General features: G+C 37.5%; 1 protein-coding gene across 6 annotated transcripts in view; it reads left to right on the plus strand.

Moving 5' to 3' along the window:
• LOC138033731 (neurogenic locus notch homolog protein 1-like) overlaps positions 1 to 22,500 on the plus strand; it is an 80,505-nt gene that overhangs the window by 26,174 nt on the left and 31,831 nt on the right. For 5 of the 6 annotated variants that reach the window (XM_068881534.1, XM_068881535.1, XM_068881536.1 and 2 more), the window contains 13 exons: positions 5,489 to 5,694; positions 6,612 to 6,887; positions 8,266 to 8,457; positions 8,669 to 8,857; positions 10,221 to 10,475; positions 10,653 to 10,850; positions 13,565 to 13,756; positions 14,740 to 14,940; positions 17,981 to 18,229; positions 18,722 to 18,916; positions 19,538 to 19,723; positions 22,049 to 22,240; positions 22,487 to 22,500. The exon at positions 22,487 to 22,500 is cut by the window's right edge and continues 235 nt beyond it. In XM_068881534.1, coding sequence (XP_068737635.1) covers positions 5,502 to 5,694; positions 6,612 to 6,887; positions 8,266 to 8,457; positions 8,669 to 8,857; positions 10,221 to 10,475; positions 10,653 to 10,850; positions 13,565 to 13,756; positions 14,740 to 14,940; positions 17,981 to 18,229; positions 18,722 to 18,916; positions 19,538 to 19,723; positions 22,049 to 22,240; positions 22,487 to 22,500 — 2,532 coding nt within the window. In that variant the 5' untranslated portion in view covers positions 5,489 to 5,501. Of the gene's footprint in view, positions 1 to 5,488; positions 5,695 to 6,611; positions 6,888 to 8,265; positions 8,458 to 8,668; positions 8,858 to 10,220; positions 10,476 to 10,652; positions 10,851 to 12,387; positions 12,483 to 13,081; positions 13,135 to 13,564; positions 13,757 to 14,739; positions 14,941 to 17,980; positions 18,230 to 18,721; positions 18,917 to 19,537; positions 19,724 to 22,048; positions 22,241 to 22,486 lie in introns of those variants that run through there. The other variant, XM_068881538.1, reaches the window with a different exon arrangement.

The following is a 22,500-nucleotide window of genomic DNA, read 5'->3' on the forward strand; positions in this document are numbered from 1 at the left end:
ATAGGTGTCACACATCATGTAACTGTCGAATGGGTGTGAAAAGGGGCGTTTCTATTTTTGTACCTTAAGTACGTTTGACTACCAATCCCGCACAATGATGGTGTTTCCCACGGGAAACCCAAAGAAATAACAGATCAAGTCAATGAAACACAACATCGATACGATCGCTTGGCTTGTTTACTCAGTCGAGCCACTCCTGTTGACCCAGCATGGTGTTTGCGATTTAACACTTTTCCGAGATAAACTCGCCATCTAATCAAGGAAATCCAAAGCACAAACAATGCAATCAAGGCTGTTATCCTAAACGGATAATAGCTCTCTTTGTTGACAATAATTCACAGAAACAACTGGGAAACCTGACACATTTTGTGCAGTGATTTAGGACTAAATTTTAACAGGAATGCATTTAGGATGTTGCTTATGGCAATCCTTCCTCCTTTGTTCACGTCACTGAGATCAGGCTGAGTGACACATGCTTGTAATCTTAGCAACGTGTTACTGGATATTGAAAAGTTATCAGATCTCTGGCAACGAAGACGACATCGATGCAAAAGAGCAAAATTTCTGTCATCAATTAAAATGAGTTACACTATTCGTCCTAACAAGCCACTAACAAGTAACTGTGTCCGCAAAAACCGTCCTTTTCTGCGTATGTTGAAAATTTGGTTGACTAAAATCTTGTGTATTTCTGCTTCTTTGCTGCAAAAATTGGGTTTCATTATCTCGGTGTAAAAACCTGTGAAACTCTTTCTTTGTTTTGTTAGCTCGTGGTAGGGTTAGGTTATTGTTTGATGTTTTTTTGCTCTTTTGTTTTCCTTTGTGCTACGTCATCTGTGAGTTTCACAGATTTTTACACCGAGGATGAGCCCAAAAATTAAGCTAAACCAGTGAAGCACCACGTGTCCGGGAGATCTGGAAAATCCGCTTTTTTTGTGCACGCCGAAAGCGCTGTTTGACTAAAATCGTAACATGAAGGCTTGACTGCTGATAAAACTCAAGCCGAACCAGGAAAGAAACTTGTGTCCGGGAAATCCGGAAAATCCGTGTTTTCCGTGCCTGCCGAAAAGTTCTTACAATGAAATCAAATAATAATAATAATAATAATAATAATAATAATAATAATAATAGTAATGAATGAAATAAAAGGCATTAAGGAATGACCGCTGATAATACTCAAGCCGAACCAGTGAAAGGCCTTGTGTCCGGGAAATCCGGAAAATCTGCGTTTTCCGGGCATGCCGAACAGTTCTTAGAATGAAATCGAATAATAATAATAATAATAATAATAATAATAATAATAATAATAATAATAATAATAATGAATGAAATTAAAGGCATTAAGGAATGACCGCTGATAAAGCTCAAGCCGAACCAGGGAAGAGCCTTGTGTCCGGGAAATCCGGAAACTCCGCCTTTTTCGTGCATGGCGAAAAGTTCTTAGAATGAAATCAAATAATAATAATAATAATAATAATAATAAAATAATTATTATTATTATTATTATTATTATTATTATTATTATAATGAAATCAAAGGCATTAAGGAATGACCGCTGATAAAACTCAAGCCGAACCAGGGACGAAGCTTGTGTCCGGGAAATCCGGAAAATCCGTGTTTTCCGTGCATGCCGAAAAGTTCTTAGAATGAAATCAAATAATAATAATAATAATAATAATAATAGTAATGAAATCAAAGGCATTAAGGAATGACCGCTGATAAAACTCAAGCCGAACCAGGGAAGAGCCTTGTGTCCGGGAAATCCGGAAAATCCGTGTTTTCCGTGCATGCCGAAAAGTTCTTAGAATGAAATCAAATAATAATAATAATAATAATAATAATAATAATAATAAATAATAATAAATAATAATAATAATCATCATCATCATCATCATAATAATAATCATAATAATAATCATAATAAATGAAATCAATGGCATTAAGGAATGACCGCTGATAAAACTCAAGCCGAACCAGGGAAGAGCCTTGTGCCCGGAAATCCGGAAAATCTGCCTTTTCCGTGCATGCCAAAAAGTCATTGGACTGAAATCAATGTTATTAAGGAAACACCGTTGACAGAACTCAAGCTGAACCAGAGAAGAGACTTCTCACCGGAAAATCCGGAAAATCCGTCTTTTCCGTGCATGCCAAAAAGTTATTCACACCACAGGTAAACAATTTTGGTGATTACGGAAAATACGGATTTTACGGATTTCCCGGAGATATGAATATTTAATGATTAAACTTGCAGTAACGACTGACTGCTGTCTGTGACAAACTTTTACTTGACCACGGAAAATACGGATTTCACGGATTTCCCGGAGATATGAATATTTAATGATTAAACTTGCAGTAACGACTGACTGCTGTCTGTGACAAACTTTTACTTGACCACGGAAAATACGGATTTCACGGATTTCCCGGAGATATGAATATTTAATATATTCTAATATAATATATTACTTCTCTTTTTTTCTGTAAGTATCTATATAAATATATATATATATATATATATAAATATATATATATATATATATATAGATAGATACTTACAGAAAAAAAGAGAAGTAATATATTATATTAGAATATATTAACATGGAAAAACATTAAATATTCATATCTCCGGGAAATCCGTGAAATCCGTCTTTTCCGTGGTCAAGTAAAAGTTTGTCACAGACAGCAGTCAGTCGTTACTGCAAGTTTAATCATTAAATATTCATATCTCCGGGAAATCCGTGAAATCCGTATTTTCCGTGGTCAAGTAAAAGTTTGTGATAGACAGCAGTCAGTCGTTACTGCAAGTTTAATCATTAAATATTCATATCTCCGGGAAATCCGTAAAATCCATATTTTCCGTAATCACCAAAATTGTTTACCTGTGGTGTGAATAACTTTTCGGCATGCACGGAAAAGGCGGATTTTCCGGATTTCCGGTGAGAAGGCCCTTTCCTGGTTCGACTTGAGTTTTATCAGCAGTGAATACTTAATTCCACTGATTTCAGTGCAATCACTTTTTTGGCATGCACGGAAAAGACGGATTTTCCGGATTTCCCGGACACAAGCTTCTTCCCTGGTTCGGCTTGAGTTTTATCAGCGGTCATTCCTTAATGCCTTTGATTTCATTTATTATTATTATTATTATTATTATTATTATTATTATTATTATTATTATTATTTGATTTCATTCTAAGAACTTTTCGGCATGCACGGAAAAGACGGATTTTCCGGATTTCCCGGACACAAGCTTCTTCCCTGGTTCGGCTTGAGTTTTATCAGCGGTCATTCCTTAATGCCTTTGATTTCATTTATTATTATTATTATTATTATTATTATTATTATTATTATTATTATTATTATTATTATTATTATTTGATTTCGTTCTAAGAACTTTTCGGCATGCACGGAAAAGACGGATTTTCCGGATTTCCCGGACACAAGCTTCTTCCCTGGTTCGGCTTGAGTTTTATCAGCGGTCATTCCTTAATGCCTTTGATTCCATTTATTATTATTATTATTATTATTATTATTATTATTATTATTATTATTATTATTATTATTATTATTATTTTATTTCATTATAAGAACTTTTCGGCATGCACGGAAAAGACGGATTTTCCGGATTTCCCGGACACAAGCTTCTTCCCTGGTTCGGCTTGAGTTTTATCAGCGGTCATTCCTTAATGGCTTTGACTTTATCATTATTATTATTATTATTATTATTATTATTATTATTTTATTTCACTCCAAGAACTTTTCGGCATGCACGGAAAACGCGGATTCTCCGGATTTCCCGGACACAAGGCTCCCTGGTTCCACTTGAGTTTTATCAGCGGTCATTCCTTAATGCCATTGATTTCATTCCAATCATTTTTCGGCATGCACGGTAAACGCGGATTTTCCGGATTTCTCGGCGACAAGGCTCTTCCCTGGTTCGACTTGAGTTTTATCAGCATTGATTTCAGTCTAATAATTTTTCGGCACATAATACGTGCCTATCTGCAACGAAAACACTAAAGGAACCGGGAAGTACGGGAAACGATCTACTTCTTCTTCTTCTTCTTCTTCTTCTTCTCCTCCTCCTCCTCCTCCTCCTCCTTCTTCTTCTTCTTCTTCTTCTTCTTCTTCTCTTCTTCTTCTTCTTCTTCTTCTTCTTCTTATTATTATTATGTAATAAGTGTAGTATGAGTGTGAACATATAAAGATCATGAGTGATCGTCGCAGTTTATATATTTATATATATATATTTATTTATTTATTTTATTTGCCACACCGCAAGTAACATTATTATAATGAAAACAACAAAAATAGAATGAATACAGGTAACAATGGCGAGGAGGCCTGAAGGAGACTATGTAGCTTATGGCATCAGTTATGGCATTCGTGCTGAGAATCAAAGTAGACCAGTACAATAAAATCCGTTCTTGCGATTTTAAGCTTTGAATTCACTTTAGATGTGTTTTTAAAGTGCACCTAACCCCAAAGTACTTTTTCGCTAAAATAAATCGTTGCGCCCGTTTAAAACACATATCACCTTTTTGTGCATTTTTTAAAACCAAATCTTGACTTTTTATAGGTTGTAAAGTTACGAAATCTAGCCATCATCTGTCACACGACACGACCAAGCTAGTAAGAGGCGTGGGTCTATTCCTGATCTGACGTCACAAACGGATTTGCATTGCGTAGATCTTTGTAAACATGCATGCAAAGCATCACGGTTTATGATCCACGCCGCTTCTGATTTGGTCGTGTACCAAATGGTGCTTAGTTTATCTTAAGTTTTGACACACATGAAAAAGTTCAAAACTGGGAATAAAGGCTAAATGTTTTCGGAATAGATGCAAAGATTCATATCAGAAGAAAAAATATTTTGTGGTTACGTGCACTTTAAGGGAATCTCAAGCTGTATGCATCTCATTGTGCTTTGACTACTTGCGCTTGCGCCACCAAGAACCCTTTCGAGTCTCATTACGAACAGGGCTTCCTAATACAGAGAAAAAAGATTGTAGCAAGGGAAATTGGGAATTGGGGGTAACGACGCATTTTTCAGTGATTTTTAATCAAGCACTAAAAAATATTTCTATAAAGCGTTCAAATAGGTGTTAGCGTATGCCAATTTTGTAAGTTTGAAGCTTAACCATTCCTTAGAAAAAAGTGTGTCATTTTTGTCCTTGTTCTTTCTTTTCTTTTCTTTTGTTTTGTTTTTAGATTCCAGTCGCCAAGAAATAAAAACCATCCAAAAATTATCTTTTCATTAAGAAGAATCATCCTTAAGAGACTCTACTATCTCGGGCATTCTCGAGACGCACGGAGAGCATGCGCTACAGCAGTAGGAGGCACTGCCCTTAATATTTTCAAAACGGCTTGCTATGGAAAATCTAAACTATCTTAACAACGGTCTGCCTCGCGAAATTATCGAATTCTTAATAATAAAAAATATACTGTACTTGTTATTGGTTTAAGCATGCAGTTAATTGTTGATTGTTTATTCTAGGCTGTTTCCAAGTATGAATCCTTTGCACATGGTAAATATGTTCCTGGTGTTAACTGCCTTTGTAAATTATGCCAATGGACGCGGAGGAGGCCGATCTCGATCTCGATATCGATATCGTTCTCCATCTCGATCTCGTTCTCCATCTCGATCTCGATATCGATATCGATCTCCATCTCGATATCGATATCGATCTGGCGGCGGACCGTGTAAGTTGATCTCTATTTTTTTTTATCTATAACACCGGAGAAACTAAGAGTCCATGATAAATGTTTTATGGCCCTTGAGTATATGGTAATCGGACGTTTGATCCTTTCAATCAGAGCGGTGCTATTCTTATTGACTTAGAACTGCTCAAAACTAAGTTGAGAGGCGGCGAGAAACGAAAGAGAATATTCCAATTCGACTACAAAGATTAAGAAGTCAACAATGTCATAAGACGCCTTTAATCTAGTATTCGAGGCGACTTCTTAAATCCCTATAACAATAACAATAGACTAATTAGTAATAACAAGAACAAGGGAAACGACAACGATAACTTAGCAACAACAACAACAACGACCGGCAAAAGAAACAGATTATACTTAGTAACACAAAATAAGATCAAGTCAAATGTCATTCATATATAACTATGACGCTAAACAAGCTGAGAGAAAATTACGATGGGTAGGACCTTGATGGAAGAAGAAGAGAACTAGAGATTTCGGGTGGGAAGAAAAAGGTAAGGCTCCAGGGGCCGGTAAATTACCAGCCCGATTGGAATGTTAAGCAAATTGGCTTTTTTATTGATGTGTAGCAATTTTAGGCGCGAACGTGTTCAAACGCTACATTAAATAATGAAACCTTCAAATTGTTAGCTTTCAAAGTCAGTGAAGTTTGAATCCTTAATAAGTTATTATGATCCCTGTCCACGCCAAACAGTTTTCAGAAGCTCGTAAAGTTATCTGTAGTTAGGATAGACGTGCCCCAGGACCATTGTATCTTCACAAAGAGTGGGGATACAGTACTATGAAGCTAGAGATCAAAACAGACAACAGCTAACAGCTGCAGGCGGGCAGTTGCCCTTTCACTGATTTCCCGAGATGACATCTGCTGTTAAGATTAATCATTGGATTTTATGTTTTAGCCCCAATAATTGGTCGATGGAGTAGTTGGTCGCAGTGGTCGTGTCGTAATGATGGAAGTGGCTCTAAATTTAGGAGCCGCAGTTGTACCAATCCACCTCCTGCCTATGGGGGCAGTTACTGCTCAGGGTCAAGCACTGATCGTGGCGATTGCGATGAATGCTTGGAAAACATTGACGGATGCGAACACGTTTGTGTCGACTCACCGGCATATCGGTACACATGTAGGTGTAACAGTGGATACAGGGTTGATCCAAACAACCGACATAAGTGTATCGGTAAGTATGTATTTCAGGATAAGTGACCAACAGAAACAATAGTCTACAACTTTTGTCGTTACTTTTTGCTGCACTTTAATCGTAAAATGCCCTCTTGAACGGTGATGTCGTAAATCGTACGAATTGCTCTAAGATTGTTGAAGTTCTTGAAGTATCAGCGGTATAGCAAAAGAAGATAACGGCCCAGTTTATTCCAGGTCGTGCGCTCTTTTGCATGCACTAGCTGCATCATTATATGTTTCTAAATTGTCATAATTATCAGTGTCTCATTCATGTGATACTTGAGCTGATTGATATATCAATTAAATTATTCAAATGAAGAATGATCCTCGCAGTTGTGAACGCAATTTATGCAATTGCGAAAAGAAGCCTGAAAGAAATTCTGGACTTCAACGGGGTTTGGACCCTTGACCTCGCGTTACCGGTGCGATGCTCTAACCAACTACATTATGAAGCCACTGACGTTGGGAGTGGGTCAATTTATGGGTTCATATATTCCCGTGAAAGAAATGAGTGTGAATGATATATGAAATAAATCATATTCATAAATCATGTTGTTGCTATGCGACCACTGTTCCGGGTGCTACAGTCACTCTTGATTCAATCTTTTCGAAACCATCGACAATTGCAGGTTGGTTAACGAAGGACACAACAAACTTTTGAAATCTCCTAATTGACACCAACACGAAAGCTTAAACATAAACAATAACATGGCAGCCTTAACAAAAAATGAGAAATACCACAGCCAAAAGCACGATTAGAGTGAACTTTGATTCCCGCTCAATGAAGATTTGGACAATATATTTCTGTGTGGCACCAGTACGATCAAGGCGTACGATTTACAAAATCAAATGCACGGAAAATAGGAGACCGTAAAAAACCTAGATGGTCTTCTAGGGGTAAATTATTATTGCAAAGTTTACTCAAGCAAATTCTATTGCGATAAGTGGTTGCTTTCAGGGCGAGGCAATTTCTAATTTAGTACAACATTCGATTAGTGAATATATGAAGATCATGTATATGAACTGGAATTGAAAGATCAGAGATGTTTTAGGTCATCGAAGTTGTGAATGACAACTTTAAAACTTCAGGCTTGCTTTTTATATCTTTTTTATGATATCTTTCTTTAAGTTTTTAGTACAAAAAGGGCAAAAAGTTATTTTCTCGATAAGAAACGTTATCTGAGGACAATCAATGCTATCATAGGAATAACGACAGTGCCAGTTATAGTATTACTGATAGTTTAAAAAGTTTTAATGAACCCTAGACTGCCCAAAAAGGGAAGGAAAGAAAAGACATGAAATTTAATCCACGTAATTCACTTTAAGTGTGCTGAGAGGACTTAAAGTTTTAATTAACTTTTATTCTTCAATTTAAGTTGTAAAGTGTGACACAAGTTATTGGCGGCAGTTTCCCAGGGTAAGACTGTTTGCACCTTGCACGTCTGAGGTTTCCATTGGTACAGAATGTAATATAACGTGTGATCATGGCTACATAAATAAAGGAAATACAAAAGCTACATGTCAATCTGATGGACAGTGGTCTCCAAGTTCAAGTCCAGCCTGTGAAAGTAAGTGGCAAACAGTCAATATCATATGCACGATTCTTAGTGGTGCCTTTTAACGGGCTACGAGCAAGGCCCAAAGCTTATTTTCATTTATACATTCTCACAGTTTTTTAATAATAAGTGATATCTCGCGATGTCTCAGTTGACTTTTCGCCTAATCGATACTCCATGCCATTATAAAACTTTTGACTTCAACGTCTTTTTTTAAATACAGAAAAAACGTGCACAGCTTTGGTACTACCTGAAAAAGGGGATTTCAGAGATGGTGCTTGCATTGCACAACCGCTGCATGGTCAGAACTGCAGTCTGGAATGTGGACAAGGTTACGACCCTCGTGGGCACAGTTCGACTCAATGCAACGACGGGCAATGGACAGTAGGAAACGACGAATTACTCTGCCACGGTAATCTTTGCTTGAATACACGTTTAAAGGGTAATTTCTGCCCGCTTGTCGTTATATTGTCACACATAAAGTAATGTTTTGGTCTGCTAATTATTCAGCTTGTGTGGTATATACTAAAACAATTATTCACCTCAGTGAAGTGAAAGTGGTGGATATTTACCTCGCCGCTCACTCACCTCCACTTCGGTGAAGTTGTGTAACATGAAACAAGATATGAAAGTTATGAAAAACAAATCATGATAATGTAAAATTTTGCAATAAAAATGTTAATTAATGTAGTGGAGAAGAATTATATTAAAGCACAAAAGTATCGTACAATGAAGAGGAAGCTCGCGTTTTATTGGCTTATCGTGTTTGTCACCATGACGTCACCTATATAGTCACATGTGAAAGATAAAAATGATATGTTCACTGACTTTTTATTAAAAGGAAAAATCCCGGTATTTCATCAGTATCTATATCATTAGATATAATATTTTTATGAATCATTTCGTTTTGCAAATAGACTGAAAGTCTCCATTAAGTTCAATTTTCCTGTCCTAAAATTTATCTGGAATCGATTTGGTGTCATGATTCTTTTTTCAAGGGAGTTGACGTTCCCATGCCGACAACATTTGACAACCCAGTTTTTAAATAACGAGATTTCTACGTCATATGACGGCATAGTCTCTTTTCAGGAACATCAAAGAAGAATGTGAACTGAACTCGGAACTGGCGTGCGATTCTCAAAGTCCCGAAAACTTTTCGAGCCCGAAAAGCAATTCGTGAAACTATGATCTGCTACTTATGAAAAATTCATCTTTGCGAGACAAGTGAAAACGAAACAATAGCAGAGTTTCATGACGAGAAACGCTTTCCTTTTGAAGGCACAAAGCGTTTTATGTCACCCGAGATACGCCCAAAAAGTTTCGGGACTTTCGAGAAACGGCCACCAGATGGCCATTTCTGTCAACTCACGGAACCAATCAGATTACAGGATGTGGAATTTTCATCCTTACGCAAAATGTTTCTGCTTGAGCTTGTGAAATAAATAAAGAATATTACATGGCCGCGTGGAGATACGAAATTTCTCTTCGAGTGTTAAAATAAATATTTCAAGAGTGAGTGCAGCGAATGAGTGAAATATTTTTCAATACCAGAAGAGAAATTTCGTGTCTCCAAGCGGCCATGTAATGTTCTATTTGTTATATAAACACCAGTGAAATACTAAACAATTTCACTTTCGCCCGCGAAAGGCTGAGTTATTATAGCAATTGCAATGGTGATGTTTTCACGTGAAGATGTCATGTTTTCGAGCAAAAGCTCACCTGGTATTTCATTAGTATTTCAATATATAATAAATATATTTTTGTTTTGGTTATAGACGTTGAAGCCCCTTCATTTCGAGGCACTTGTCCAAATAAGACGACTGAATTTGCAGATCGTGGTAAAACCACATCAACGGTTGAATGGGAGCCAGTCATGCCAACCGACAACAGTGAAGGATATGTTAATCTCGAAGTCTCACCGAATGTGACGTCACCACACGCTTTTAGTCCAGGAAGGCACATAGTTACTTTCATTGCTACTGATTCCGCGGGAAATGACGCTTTCTGTCTTTTTGAAGTTAAAATAACAGGTTGGTCTTTCATATAAGTGTATCACTAGCAACAGCAACAATAATAAACAAAACCAACAGAAACGTTTTTTAAGAGTCAGCGTTTTGCGAAAGATGCGCAAGTTGGTGTCAAAAAAGCGTGAATTTACCTAACTCATGGTGTTTTGCCTTTTCTTTATCATTTCATTATCACATTAGTTCTTCGATGTCCTGTGCTAAGCCCACCAGCAAACGGGAAGTTTGATGACAACATGTGTGACAATCTGTATGGAGCGATATGCCACCTTCGTTGTCACACGGGATATCAATTGATTGGATCCAAGAATAGAACCTGCGACAAATTGGGACAGAGAGAAGATAAAGTACAATGGGCAGGAAATAAAACTTATTGCGAGAGTAAGAATACAAGTCTACATTGGATTTTATTACAATCTGTGTATACAAACACATCTTAACCGAGAGTAACAGTTCTGTGGTTTCAAAAGATCACTTGTCTTAATCAAAGAGTGACGTGCTTCTGCTTTCATACCCCCCTCTTGTTCAGGACAGCTGCTCATTTTCACATGTTCTTCTACGTTCTTCTACGTATTGATTTGATTTGATTTGATTTAGCATCGATCAGCAGGGCATCAATGCTCGGCTAGAAAGATTTGAGACTTAAATAAAGTGATTATTATTATTATTATTGTTATTATTATTATTATTGTTATTATTATTATTATTATTATTATTATTATTATTATTATTATTATTATTATTATTAATCATAAGAAACTGTAGCAAACGCTGCTAAAGAGTGCTCAATACACGTTTGTGTAGAGCGGTGTACAGAATTAAATGACTAAATGAAAATACACAAGATTCCCTGCGACTCTGAGTTTCGTGCGTATGCACTCATCAGGCAGATTTAATGAAGAACAGACTTAGCTATATATTACATATTTGCGATGAGTAGAACAATGGGGTCCTGATTACAATGGGTGAGAAGGGCGGAACTAGAGCTGTGGTGTAAGACTGACTGAGCTAAAACGCAATACAATAGCTATTGTGTAGGATAAGCCTTAATTGTTCTTGAGATAAAACTTGTTTTCATGACGGCATTTGGATACAAGCTTAGATCGTTTGTTCAGTAGATTGTTGTTGCTGCGTTTAATTATATGAAGTTTTTCTGCTAAGCATAAATCACATCTTTTGCTTGAATTGTGATAGGGGCGGGCTCTTGCGATGATAGGCCATTTAGTTGTAAAGCTGATATTGCTGTCTTTGAGTTGTCAGATGTATTTTGATAATTCAGTGCTATTAGAAAGTTTCCTGTGGGTGAATGTTGACTTGTGTTGAGTGTATCTTTGTTTAAAAGTTCCTTCAGTCAATCCGATGTAGTTCTTGGTAGTGGTTTGATTGGCTGTCGTAGAAGTTATTTGTGCATTATAGATCAGGCTGGTGGTTAAGCATTCATTGTCGAGAGGGCAATTTTGTCGGGATGTGCAGTTACATAGTTTGTCGCTATTGTCGTTGATGTTGTTATCTGATAGGATCTTCTTGTTATGCTTGTTTATTATGGCTCCCATATTCTCCATACAGCTGTAACTTACTTTGATGTTGTTCATGTTGAAAAGGGTGTGATACTTGTGTTGTTGAGGGAAATGTTTAGATACGAGCTTAAGGAAAAGGTTTTGCCGATGTTAGTCTTCACGCTGCTGTTAAAAGGAGGATATACCAGATAATGTTACGCTTGCGGTTTCTACTTGGTCGATCATTTTGCCTGCGTTTGTTGTAGGAAAGGCTTGCTGTGTATCCACTGGATTTGAGGGCGTCGTCATAGGTGGTCTTAGCTTTGTTGAATTCTTCTTCGTTGCAGGAAATGTCGGAGATTCTACGGTTGATGGAGTCGGGTAGCTGCTTGGTGATGTTGGGAGGGTGGTTGGATTCAACGTTAATATATAGAGGATGGTCGTTAGGCTTTCTGTAGGGATAATACGTTCCGTTGTTGAGGTTGAATGTGACATCGAGGAAGTTGGCGATCTTGAGGTTAGTTTGGATTGTGATGTTCAGTCCATGAGTTTTAAAATGCCTCGTGATGTCCTTTCTTATTCTGTCTGCCTGTGGTCCCGTGGTGTTTTTGAATACTGCCAGCCCGTCGTCTCTATAAAGTCCGATGTTTTCTTTTCCGTAAGTGCTACCTAAGCCGTTTAGGATGAACAGGCCAACAAGCTCACAAACCTCCGCGCCGTCATAACTGCCCATTGTCACGTCAAAAGAGCTGTTGTCTTTTTTAATCCACGCATTGCCATTGTTGAAGAGTAGCGATTTTCTTGAGTGCATGATAATGTCGATATCGCGGTCCGGTATGTTAGTGTACTGTTTGGCGAAGTTAATGGAGTCTGTTAGTAGCTTCTCTGTGATGGAAGGGTAGAAACTTTCTATGTCGAAGAAGACGAAAGTGTGTCGATACTTGTTAGGGATGTCGGAATACCAGTTGATGACATTGGTTGAGACCGGTTTTTTGTCTGACAATGGTGTTAATGTTCTCAAGTATCAGCTTGCTAATGCGTCCTATCTCGCTTTTGGCTGGATTAATGAGGCGGCACGTGGGCTTGTTTACGAAGTTCTCTTTGTGATCTTTTAAGGTGATGAAGGATTGACGTTCCGCCATGCATTCAACTCTGTCGTCGATGAGGAGGTTAGTTTCGATGTTTTTAGCTTCTTTGTTAATGTTGCGGATTGTGTTAGCTGTTAGCTCATATAATTAAACTCAGCAACAACAATCTACTGAACAAACGATCTGAGCTTGTATCCAAATGCCGTCATGAAAACAAGTTTTATCTCAAGAACAATAAAGGCTTATCCTACACAATAGCTATTGTATTGCGTCTTAGCTCAGTCAGTCTTACACCACACCCTAGTTCCGCCCCTCTCACCCATTGTAATCAGGACCCCATTGTTCTACTCATCGCAAATATGTGTATATATAGCCAAGTCTGTTCTTCATTAAATCTGCCTGATGATACGCACGAAACTCAGAGTCGCAGGGAATCTTGTGTATTTTCATTTAGTCATTTAATTCTATTATTATTATATTATTATTATTATTATTCAATCATTATTTACAGTTGTTAAGTGCCCTTCCCTGGAGATTCCTAATCATGCGCAATTGACTGGGCCGGGATGTAATGGATCTACCTTAGACTACGGTACCACCTGCCTCTTTAACTGCTCGCTTGGATACGAGGCAGTGGGAGGTACAGCCAGGAGAACTTGTCAAGACGACAGAACTTGGTCTGGTAGCCAGCTTCAGTGCCAAGGTAACGAGAGCTTGTAATTGTAGAGCGTATCGTTATTTTTTGTCGTAATAGATCTTCCAGGGTAATAGTGTGGCTGCATTACTAGCGTGCATAATTCGCTATTCTCAGACAAGTAGGATAATACACTCTTAGTGATTACTTTAGTTAATTACCTTTCCACCGCTCTCCATCGACCACTCGGTTCCTATGCGTTGATATTCCTATTAAACGTTTACTTACAGTGTGAGTATTGCAGTTTCGAATGCATCTTTTCTTGTTGTTACACTAAACCGCATCCCGCGTGGCCCCAATTTTTCAGCAAATGAATTTGTCACATGAAATTCGGGAAAATTTTTCATGTGCACCAACAATTCACGAGGAAAGAAAACATGCCGCAGAGGAGTTGTAACAGAAAAACTTGCTCGTGTTGATGTGGCTTCACTACAGAAAAGCTGCGGGGTACTAAGTGTTTGGCCTCTGTAAGCGGGGAATTACATTTCTTTTAGTACCGTATTTACTCGAAAGAGCGCCTCACTTGGGAGGAAAAATGCCAGTAAGTGTCGCACTCCTCAACAACAGCACAACACTTATTCTGAACAATTTCTGGATTCTGAATAATTTCTGGAGCTGGGATTATTAGAGGTGTTTATCAATATATATTCTTTTTTTTTTCAAAATTTTACTTTTCTTTGTCTTTGTTATTGCTTTGGATCTTATCCAGATAGATCTTTACAACTAACTTTTGTTATACTGTGGTTGCTATGCCGTTGTTATCGTTTAATGGAGAGAACGATTACGTGATTGCTGCATGTTTATTCATTCGAAAATCAAGATTTTTAAATAAGCGACGCATCGGCGAGTCTAAAAATTCAATAAGCGCCGTGGCACTTTTTCGTGTAAATACGGTACTTGCTGCCGAAAATTGTGGAAGCTCATCGAGTACCTCATTTGTATTATGCATTAAAATTACGTTTTTTATCTGTTTTTGGTTCATTGATTCGTAGCTTTAACTTGCCCTGCGATAACCATTCAATCAGAGGGACTGACTGTTAGCCCGGCGAAATGCAGAAATTCAAGCGCTGTCCTTCGATACGCAGCTGAGTGCCGATTTTCTTGTATGAACGGCTATGAACTCCTTGGGCCTGGACTCAAGACTTGCGCACAGAGTAAGAAATGGGTTCCAGAGAATAATCCATCCTGCCATGGTATGTATTTTTTTTTTATAACGCCTTATACAATGGACGGTGTAAATCTTTGCGTTTTGATTGGTGATGATGATGACTGATGAATTGTCTAAGATTGCTCATAAGGTCGTCTTGAAACCATGCATCTTAGACTCACTTTCTTCCGCACTGATAAAAGAATACTTTGAAATGTTTCTACTGACACTTTGCAAGGTCGTTAACTTATCTTTGGAGTCTGGTTATCTGCCTTCTTCTCTTAAAACTGCCGTCCTTACACCTCTACTCAAGAAACCTTCTTTAGATCACGAAATCTTCAGAAATTACAGACCGATCTAAAACCTTACAGTAGTCTCAAAAAACATTGAAAAAGTAGTGACTGTGCGCTTACATGAGTACTTGCTAAGTAACCACCTTCACGAGCCACTACAGTCGGCCTACAAGCCTTTTATAGCTGTGAAACTGCTCTTGTACGTGTGCATAGTGATATCATGCGTGCTATTGATAATCGTCAGTGCGTTATACTTTTTCTTGATCTGTCTGCTGCCCACGAAATCCTGCTTAATAGTTAAAACTCTAAATTTGGAATCGGCGGAATTGCTCTCAGCTAGTTTCAATCTTACCTTACTGGTTGCACTCAATCTGTTCTGATTAATGGGAATAAATCACAACCTCGTAACCTCAGTTGTGGAGTACCTCAAGGCTCTGTGCTTGGACCTATTCTCTATTTACTGTATACTGCACCATTAGCTGACACCACAACATACAATTTCACCTCTATGCTGACGATACGCAACTTAACGTTTCCTTTTCAACAAATAACGACCTGGAACTGACACAAGCTGTTGAACGTATCGAGCTATGCCTGACTGATTTGGACAAATGGATGAGTATCAACAAACTAACATTGCATAAAGAAAAAACTGAGTTCCTCCTTGTTTACTCAAAATAAAGACTACAGCAATGCTTGCCGTCAACTGCTTTGGTCAAGACACCGTCCAGCCTTGTCAAACTGCCAGGAATATTGGTGTCACTTTTGACAGTACCATGTCAATGATGCCTCATATTAATACTGTATGTAAATCTGCATTCTATCACCTTCGTAATCTATCACGTATCAGAAAATTTATATCAACAGAAACTGCCAAAACACTTGTGCATGCCTTTATCTCATCCAAACTCCCTTCTGTACAATCTCCCGAAATATGCTGTTAAAAAACTACACTATGTACAAACCGCAGCCGCTTGTTTTTTAACATTTTCCTCGAAATACAACCATATTACTGGAAAATTGAAAGATCTACACTGGTTACCAATTAATGAACGCATAAAGTTTAAGATTTTAATTCTCACTCTCAAGGCTTTGCATGATTTGTCATCTCCGTACATACAAGAATTGATGTAAGTCTCCACCTTCCTTCAAGAACCCTCCGCTCATCTACATCGCTCCGTCTAACCTTACCAGCTATAATTTGAAGTCTTATGGATCTAGAGCTTTCACTGTCGCCTCAACACAACTTTGGAACGATCTACCAGAACACATAAAAAACTCTGATAATCTCGAGACTTTCAAAACACGACTTAAAACTTATTTATTCAAGTAAATTTTTGTATAATTTTTTTCGTTATGGATTAATTTTATTTTAATTTTTCGTGACTTGTAAAGCGCTTAGATCACGTCTGGATAGGCGCTTTAACCGAATTATTATTATTATTATTATTATTATTATTATTATTATTATTATTATTATTATTATATTGGTCAAGAGGAGTTTGCGATTAAAGTGCAGGCGCATGAATGACGTCATGCGCAGAAATGTGATAAAACTTACAACGTTTTGACGTCATCCATGCGTTAACTGAGTACTGTATGGGTCCACAAATGATTCCAGAACCGCAAACGATCTCCAAGCTGTACTGCAAATGATTGATACCAGGACCACAAATGATCCCGAGAAAAAAGTAAGGAATGGCATGGAGAGTGGAATGGTCTGGACAGAGAATTAATATGAAGAGCGCTTATTTTTACTAAAATCATGGCTCACAACAAGTTTCTGCCTCATTATAGTTTTCCAGAAAGACTGAATTTTGTTTTTTACCACAATGTTATAAATTAAATTTGCCACGTTTAATTATCGGATACAATTATCAAAAGCTAACTTGGATGCAAGACTGTGAACAGAGGCCCGTTTCTCGAACCCTGCGTGCGTTGCCAGAGTTGTTCGAGAAACGGGCCACTCTGGAAACAATCAGTTTAGAGTTGCGTCCAAGTTAGTTTTAGATCATTGTATTCGAGAATTAAACGTGGCAAATTTAATTTATAACATTGTGGTAAGAAACAAAATTCAGTCTTTCTAAAAAACTATATTGAGACAGAAACCTGTTGTCAGCCATGATTTAAAGTGATTTTGATAAAATAAGTGCTCTTAACATTAATCTTCTATCCAGACCATTCCATCCTCCATGCCATTCCTTAATATTTTTTTCGGGATTATTTGCGGTCCAATATGGGGATCATTTGCGGTCCTGGGATCATTTGGGGACCCGTACAGTACACGTACACGGCCGAATGGAATATTATTCTTACATTACGATCGATTCTTGAAACTGTGATTGTGGTACCGTGTTATGTGTCTTATCTGATCGTCAGAGTGCGGTGCCATCATGACTAAATGCAGTTAAATTTATGTTGGTTGCAATAAACTCCCGCCGTGTTTATTAACATTTATTGGTTACAAACAACTTTTTCCGAGAATAAAAAATCAGATCGAACACGTTCTGAAGCTTTCGCTCTTAAAACAAGATTTTCGTCAGCAGGATGAAATGAACATGCATAGTCAATAGGATGAAAGACAGCGAAGAAGTTAACGGCCATCCCTGTTCAAATCAGGTTTCCTCGGACAAGAATTAATGTGTGATTAACTAGGTCGCAAATCGAGTGTGGTGTGTCCCTAAACCCAAAACGTGAAATATCTATGACTATCATGAAAAGGTTAAAGATATCGTATTCGTATTTTCATCAACTGTAACTTTAATTTGATGCATTTGTCCTTGTTATTGAAAGATGTGATGGCGCCAACATTTCAAAACTGCTCTTCAAATATCATTGAAACCGCTGATCGAGGTTTAACATCAGCGACCGTCACTTGGATTGTTCCTATGGCTACAGACAACTCAGGATCTATTCCCAACATTACGCACTTTGGGAAACAACCCGGAGAACGATTCTTAGCTGGTGAACACACAATTAAATATCTAGCTTCCGATGAAACAGGGAATATTGCCAAATGTGAATTTAAAGTCTTCATATCAGGTACCTTTCTTTCTCATTTACCTAAACACTTTTAAGCACGATATAAATGTGTCACAATGTAATGAACCTTGTGCTAGTTAACCACCAATGAGTTTGTTATGCGATCAATGACAGAAAGACAACCCACAGATTAACTTGGTAGCATTAAAATTAAGACGTCACAAATATGCAATGAAAGAATAAAATTGCAAACAAGACGAATGCCTGATTTTGAATAGTTCAATAATTTTTTTAACTGTTAATGTTTTGCTTTCTCACTGGCAACCGCATAAGACATGTCATTCGGTTATGGCACCGATTTCTCAAACCAACATTAACAAATACACAACAAATTATCCATGATAATGTAGATCCTTATAAAGGCTAGATAGGGCCAATTCTTCTATCACAATGTCCTGTTTGAACGCTCCTCTGTTGTCAGTCTTGGAGCGGGATAGTCAATCAAGACTGAAGAACTTACCTTATTTTTGTGTCTTTGTTTAATCTTTTCAGTGGTCAGATGCGTACCCAGGTTATATGCTCCTGATGGAGGCACTATAGATTGTAACAAGAACAACATCTATGGCTCGGAATGTTCCTTCACCTGTAATACTGGATACAACAGGATTGGCTCAGCCAAGAGAATTTGCGAAAGTAATCACACCACCTCCGTGGGCTACTGGACAGGAAATGAGGCAAGATGTCAACGTAAGTCAAACCTCAGTATGATTAAAATAAGGGCTACAGGTAATGGATGGGTAATTATTGTAATCAAAAGTGAAGTTTTCTTGCCTAGTTTCAACCTTTGGGAAGGCCTTGGCTAAAAGTAAAGAGGTAAACCTGCTCATAGCACAGCTGTTCATAAAACTACTTAAAAAAAGGAAAAACGATATGTGTAATTTAAAAGGATCTTTAAGTTGAATTTTAAGCCCGAGGTGAAAAAAGAGACAATGCGTATTGAAAAATGTTTCTTAAATCTACTAGAAAACGGCTGTGAATACGCACATTAGGTCGTCCCGTGCAAATACTTCACCCACGCACGACGCCGTATGAAAGAGCTGCACGTTTTTCATCTCAATACGGCAGCCTTAGTCAGAGACTAAAGAAAAAGACCGAAATTAATGTCCCCAGTACCTTTTGCTAAAAAAAACAAGGTTTTGCTTGTCCATGAAGAGGACGTTGATTCGATGCTGACTCATAACTACTACAACCAGAGTGAATATTTTAGTGTTCTAGAAAGCCTTAGTCACGTTTCTTGTTGCCCATGTCATGGTTGAGCGATAGTTATGTAAGTAAGCTGTTGACAACCTTTCCTTTTTTTTTTTTCAGTGGCCAGGTGTCCTCATCTCTTTCCTCATCCTAACAGTGGGTCAGGTTGTGGAAGTGTAGCAAAATACACCTTTGGTGCCACATGCCGCTTTTCCTGTTATCCCGGCTATCAGCAGATAAACGGATCCAGAAATGTAATCTGTCAAGCAAATGGAACTTGGTCTGGGGAACCACTGTACTGTCAAGGTAGGGTGACAAATGCCTTTTGGTGGGTGGAGTCTTGAAACAGTATTATTGATAGCGTTTTTCTTAGATTCCCTCGCGACCATGTTGAGCGCACATTCTTTGGGGACTCTTCCAGAATAGGAATACTCAAAAAGACGGCATTCGAGCTCTCCTGAAACTTAATCCGTTTTCGTAATGAATGGAATAGTATTCCGTCTAAACTGCCCCCGACATCAGAGTGAACAGAACAAACAGACTTGATTACGCTTTAGTCGGAAAACATAGGATACCGTAAACTTCTGCTTATAAGCCATGGGTTTATACAATTTCGTAAGGGGTTTCAGGAGGGCCTATAAACGGAGGGGCTTATACCCAGGAGGAGGGGGTGGGTGCTTATAACTGGAATAAAAAAAAAATTAAAAATGAGCTACAGTAGTGTTGATGGAAATGAGTTTTTCATGTTCTGGTATTAATTGGAGCCTTAAATCAACTTTATTCCGATAAAAAACACTGAACGGTTACTAGAGGGGGGGGGAGGGGGGGGCTTATAATCGGGTGCATTTTTTTGTTTAATGGGTACATGGGCCTGTAACCGGAACAAACAAAAAAACAAACAGATCCGTGACTGCTGGTGTCATTAACCTGTCGACTGCGCAGTGAACTCTCATTTAAGAATGTTTTCTCCATTAGAGTTTTTTTTTTTAATATACACTACTTACAAAATAATACGATTACAGATGCTAATTATATTCATATTCTTACATCAAAAACAATGAACAACAAAATAAAAGATACATGCATATTAAAAATAAATAAATTAATTAATTAATTAGTTACTTAATTATATTGGAGTGAGTACCCATTTCTTTTCAAAGAAGTTGTTTTTGTTGATCTTTTTTTAGTTTCATATTTAATCTTTAGTTCAATTGCAGTCCTTGAATTTTAGGAAGTGTTTGGCTTCCTCTGCAGCCCCACAAAAAGAATTTTCCAATTAATATGAAATAGTTTTAAAAATTTGATAAAGGGCATTGTTTTGATAAAACTCCAAATAAAACGTTTTGCGCAGAAAGATGGATTGGCTGATTCGATAGAAGGTACCAGTACGATTAATCCAGAACGTTTTGGAGTGAGGGCATTCATAGAAAAGGTGATATAAAGTCTCAGGTTCATCATTACAAAAGTATATGCATCATTAATTCTAAATCCAATTTTGCATAGTTTGCTGTTAGTGTAAAGAATAGAATTAATTACTTTGTATTGGAAGGCCTTAACATATGACTCAAGTGCAACCAAATGTGGTAATCAGAAGTTTTCTTTAAATTGTTGGGTTGTGAAATTAAAATCACTCTTCAATTTGCGGATAATATTAGGAGGTTGAGCTTTTTTTGAGACCAGCAGCAAATAATAATCTTTTGATTTTTTGTCTTTAATATCGAAAATTTTATTTCCGATTATAAGTGATGTGGATATGGTTAATCTATCTGGGCTGATTTCTTTTAAACGAGAAGGCACAGAATGACAAAGGCCCGCCCAGTGTCCGCTCAGTGGACTCATGTTTCGAAATTATCATCCTAAATTTTGAGATATTATAGTTGAATAGACGACATAAGCGGGACATGTACGAAAACAGAAATTCAGAATGCTGACAATGTTTCTCTTTTTACGTCAAAATTAAGAACATTTTTCCCGAATCGACTGTCCCTATTTTGAACGCGCTGTTTTATATTTTTGCTGCCCGTGAGTGTTTGCTTGTGTGGTTGCTTTTTAACCTAAATTAAATAACCTACGGCTATTGTAATTACTCAAAGTTGTATTTTTTGAGGAGCCTGCATGAAGTTCGTATAGGCCCCAATGGTTTCTCTATGGGCATCCTCGCCATATACTTATCTTTCTTTTGTTATCTAATTATCTTTTGTATTTTCACGGAGAATTTATATTTATTTTGTAACGATGTGTAAGAAAAATGGCAAAAAATAAGCTGAAACTGAAACTAAAACTCCATGCAAATTCTTTGCGTACATTTAACCCCTCATTGTTACATGGCGTCATATACCGAATGGTAGTTTATTGTATTTATGGCTATTTTTATTACTTTTAAGTAGAGAGTCATTATGTCAATATATGATTGTATTTATCTGTGTCCAAGCTTCCCTGTTCAAAGAATAACAGATAAGAATAAAGTAAAAAATCAAATGACCGAAAAGGAATGATAATGCTAATATTTTTCAATGTTAAAAGGAGAAAAATATAAGGAGAGTCATGCGTTTGGACACTGCTAGAGATTGTAGAACATATAAGGGGCTGTAAACAACAGCCATATAGTTTATTTTATATTATTTTCCACAGTTGTTCGTTGCCAGACGTTGAAAGCTCCAAAAGATGGATTCGTAAAGCCAGATGTGTGCACAGTATCCCCCAAGTACAAAGATGCCTGCCAGTTCTCCTGTAAAAATGGATACAAACTGCATGGAAACCCAGTAACCACTTGTCTTGATCACGGGGAGTGGACTTTGAACACAAGCTTATTCATCTGTCAAGGTTAGCTTGGCTGTGTGAAGAAGTGATTTCTCAAGAATGGTCACCTTCCCTGATTCCGACTCAGAGTTCTGTTTTAATACCATAGTCAGGATGGTACATTTTACACAGAAGCTGCCAGTTATAATTACTTAAAGTATTACTGTTTTTTTTTTTTTTTTTTTTTCAATTCAAATGGACAAACTGTACAAAATTTTTGATGGGGGATCCGGACCTCTTTCTCGCCTGAAATCTATCTTTTATCTGTAGATGTGGAGAGACCT

Source organism: Montipora capricornis, chromosome 14 (genome assembly GCF_036669925.1).
Source record: "Montipora capricornis isolate CH-2021 chromosome 14, ASM3666992v2, whole genome shotgun sequence".
In the NCBI taxonomy this organism is placed as follows: Eukaryota; Metazoa; Cnidaria; class Anthozoa; order Scleractinia; family Acroporidae; genus Montipora; species Montipora capricornis.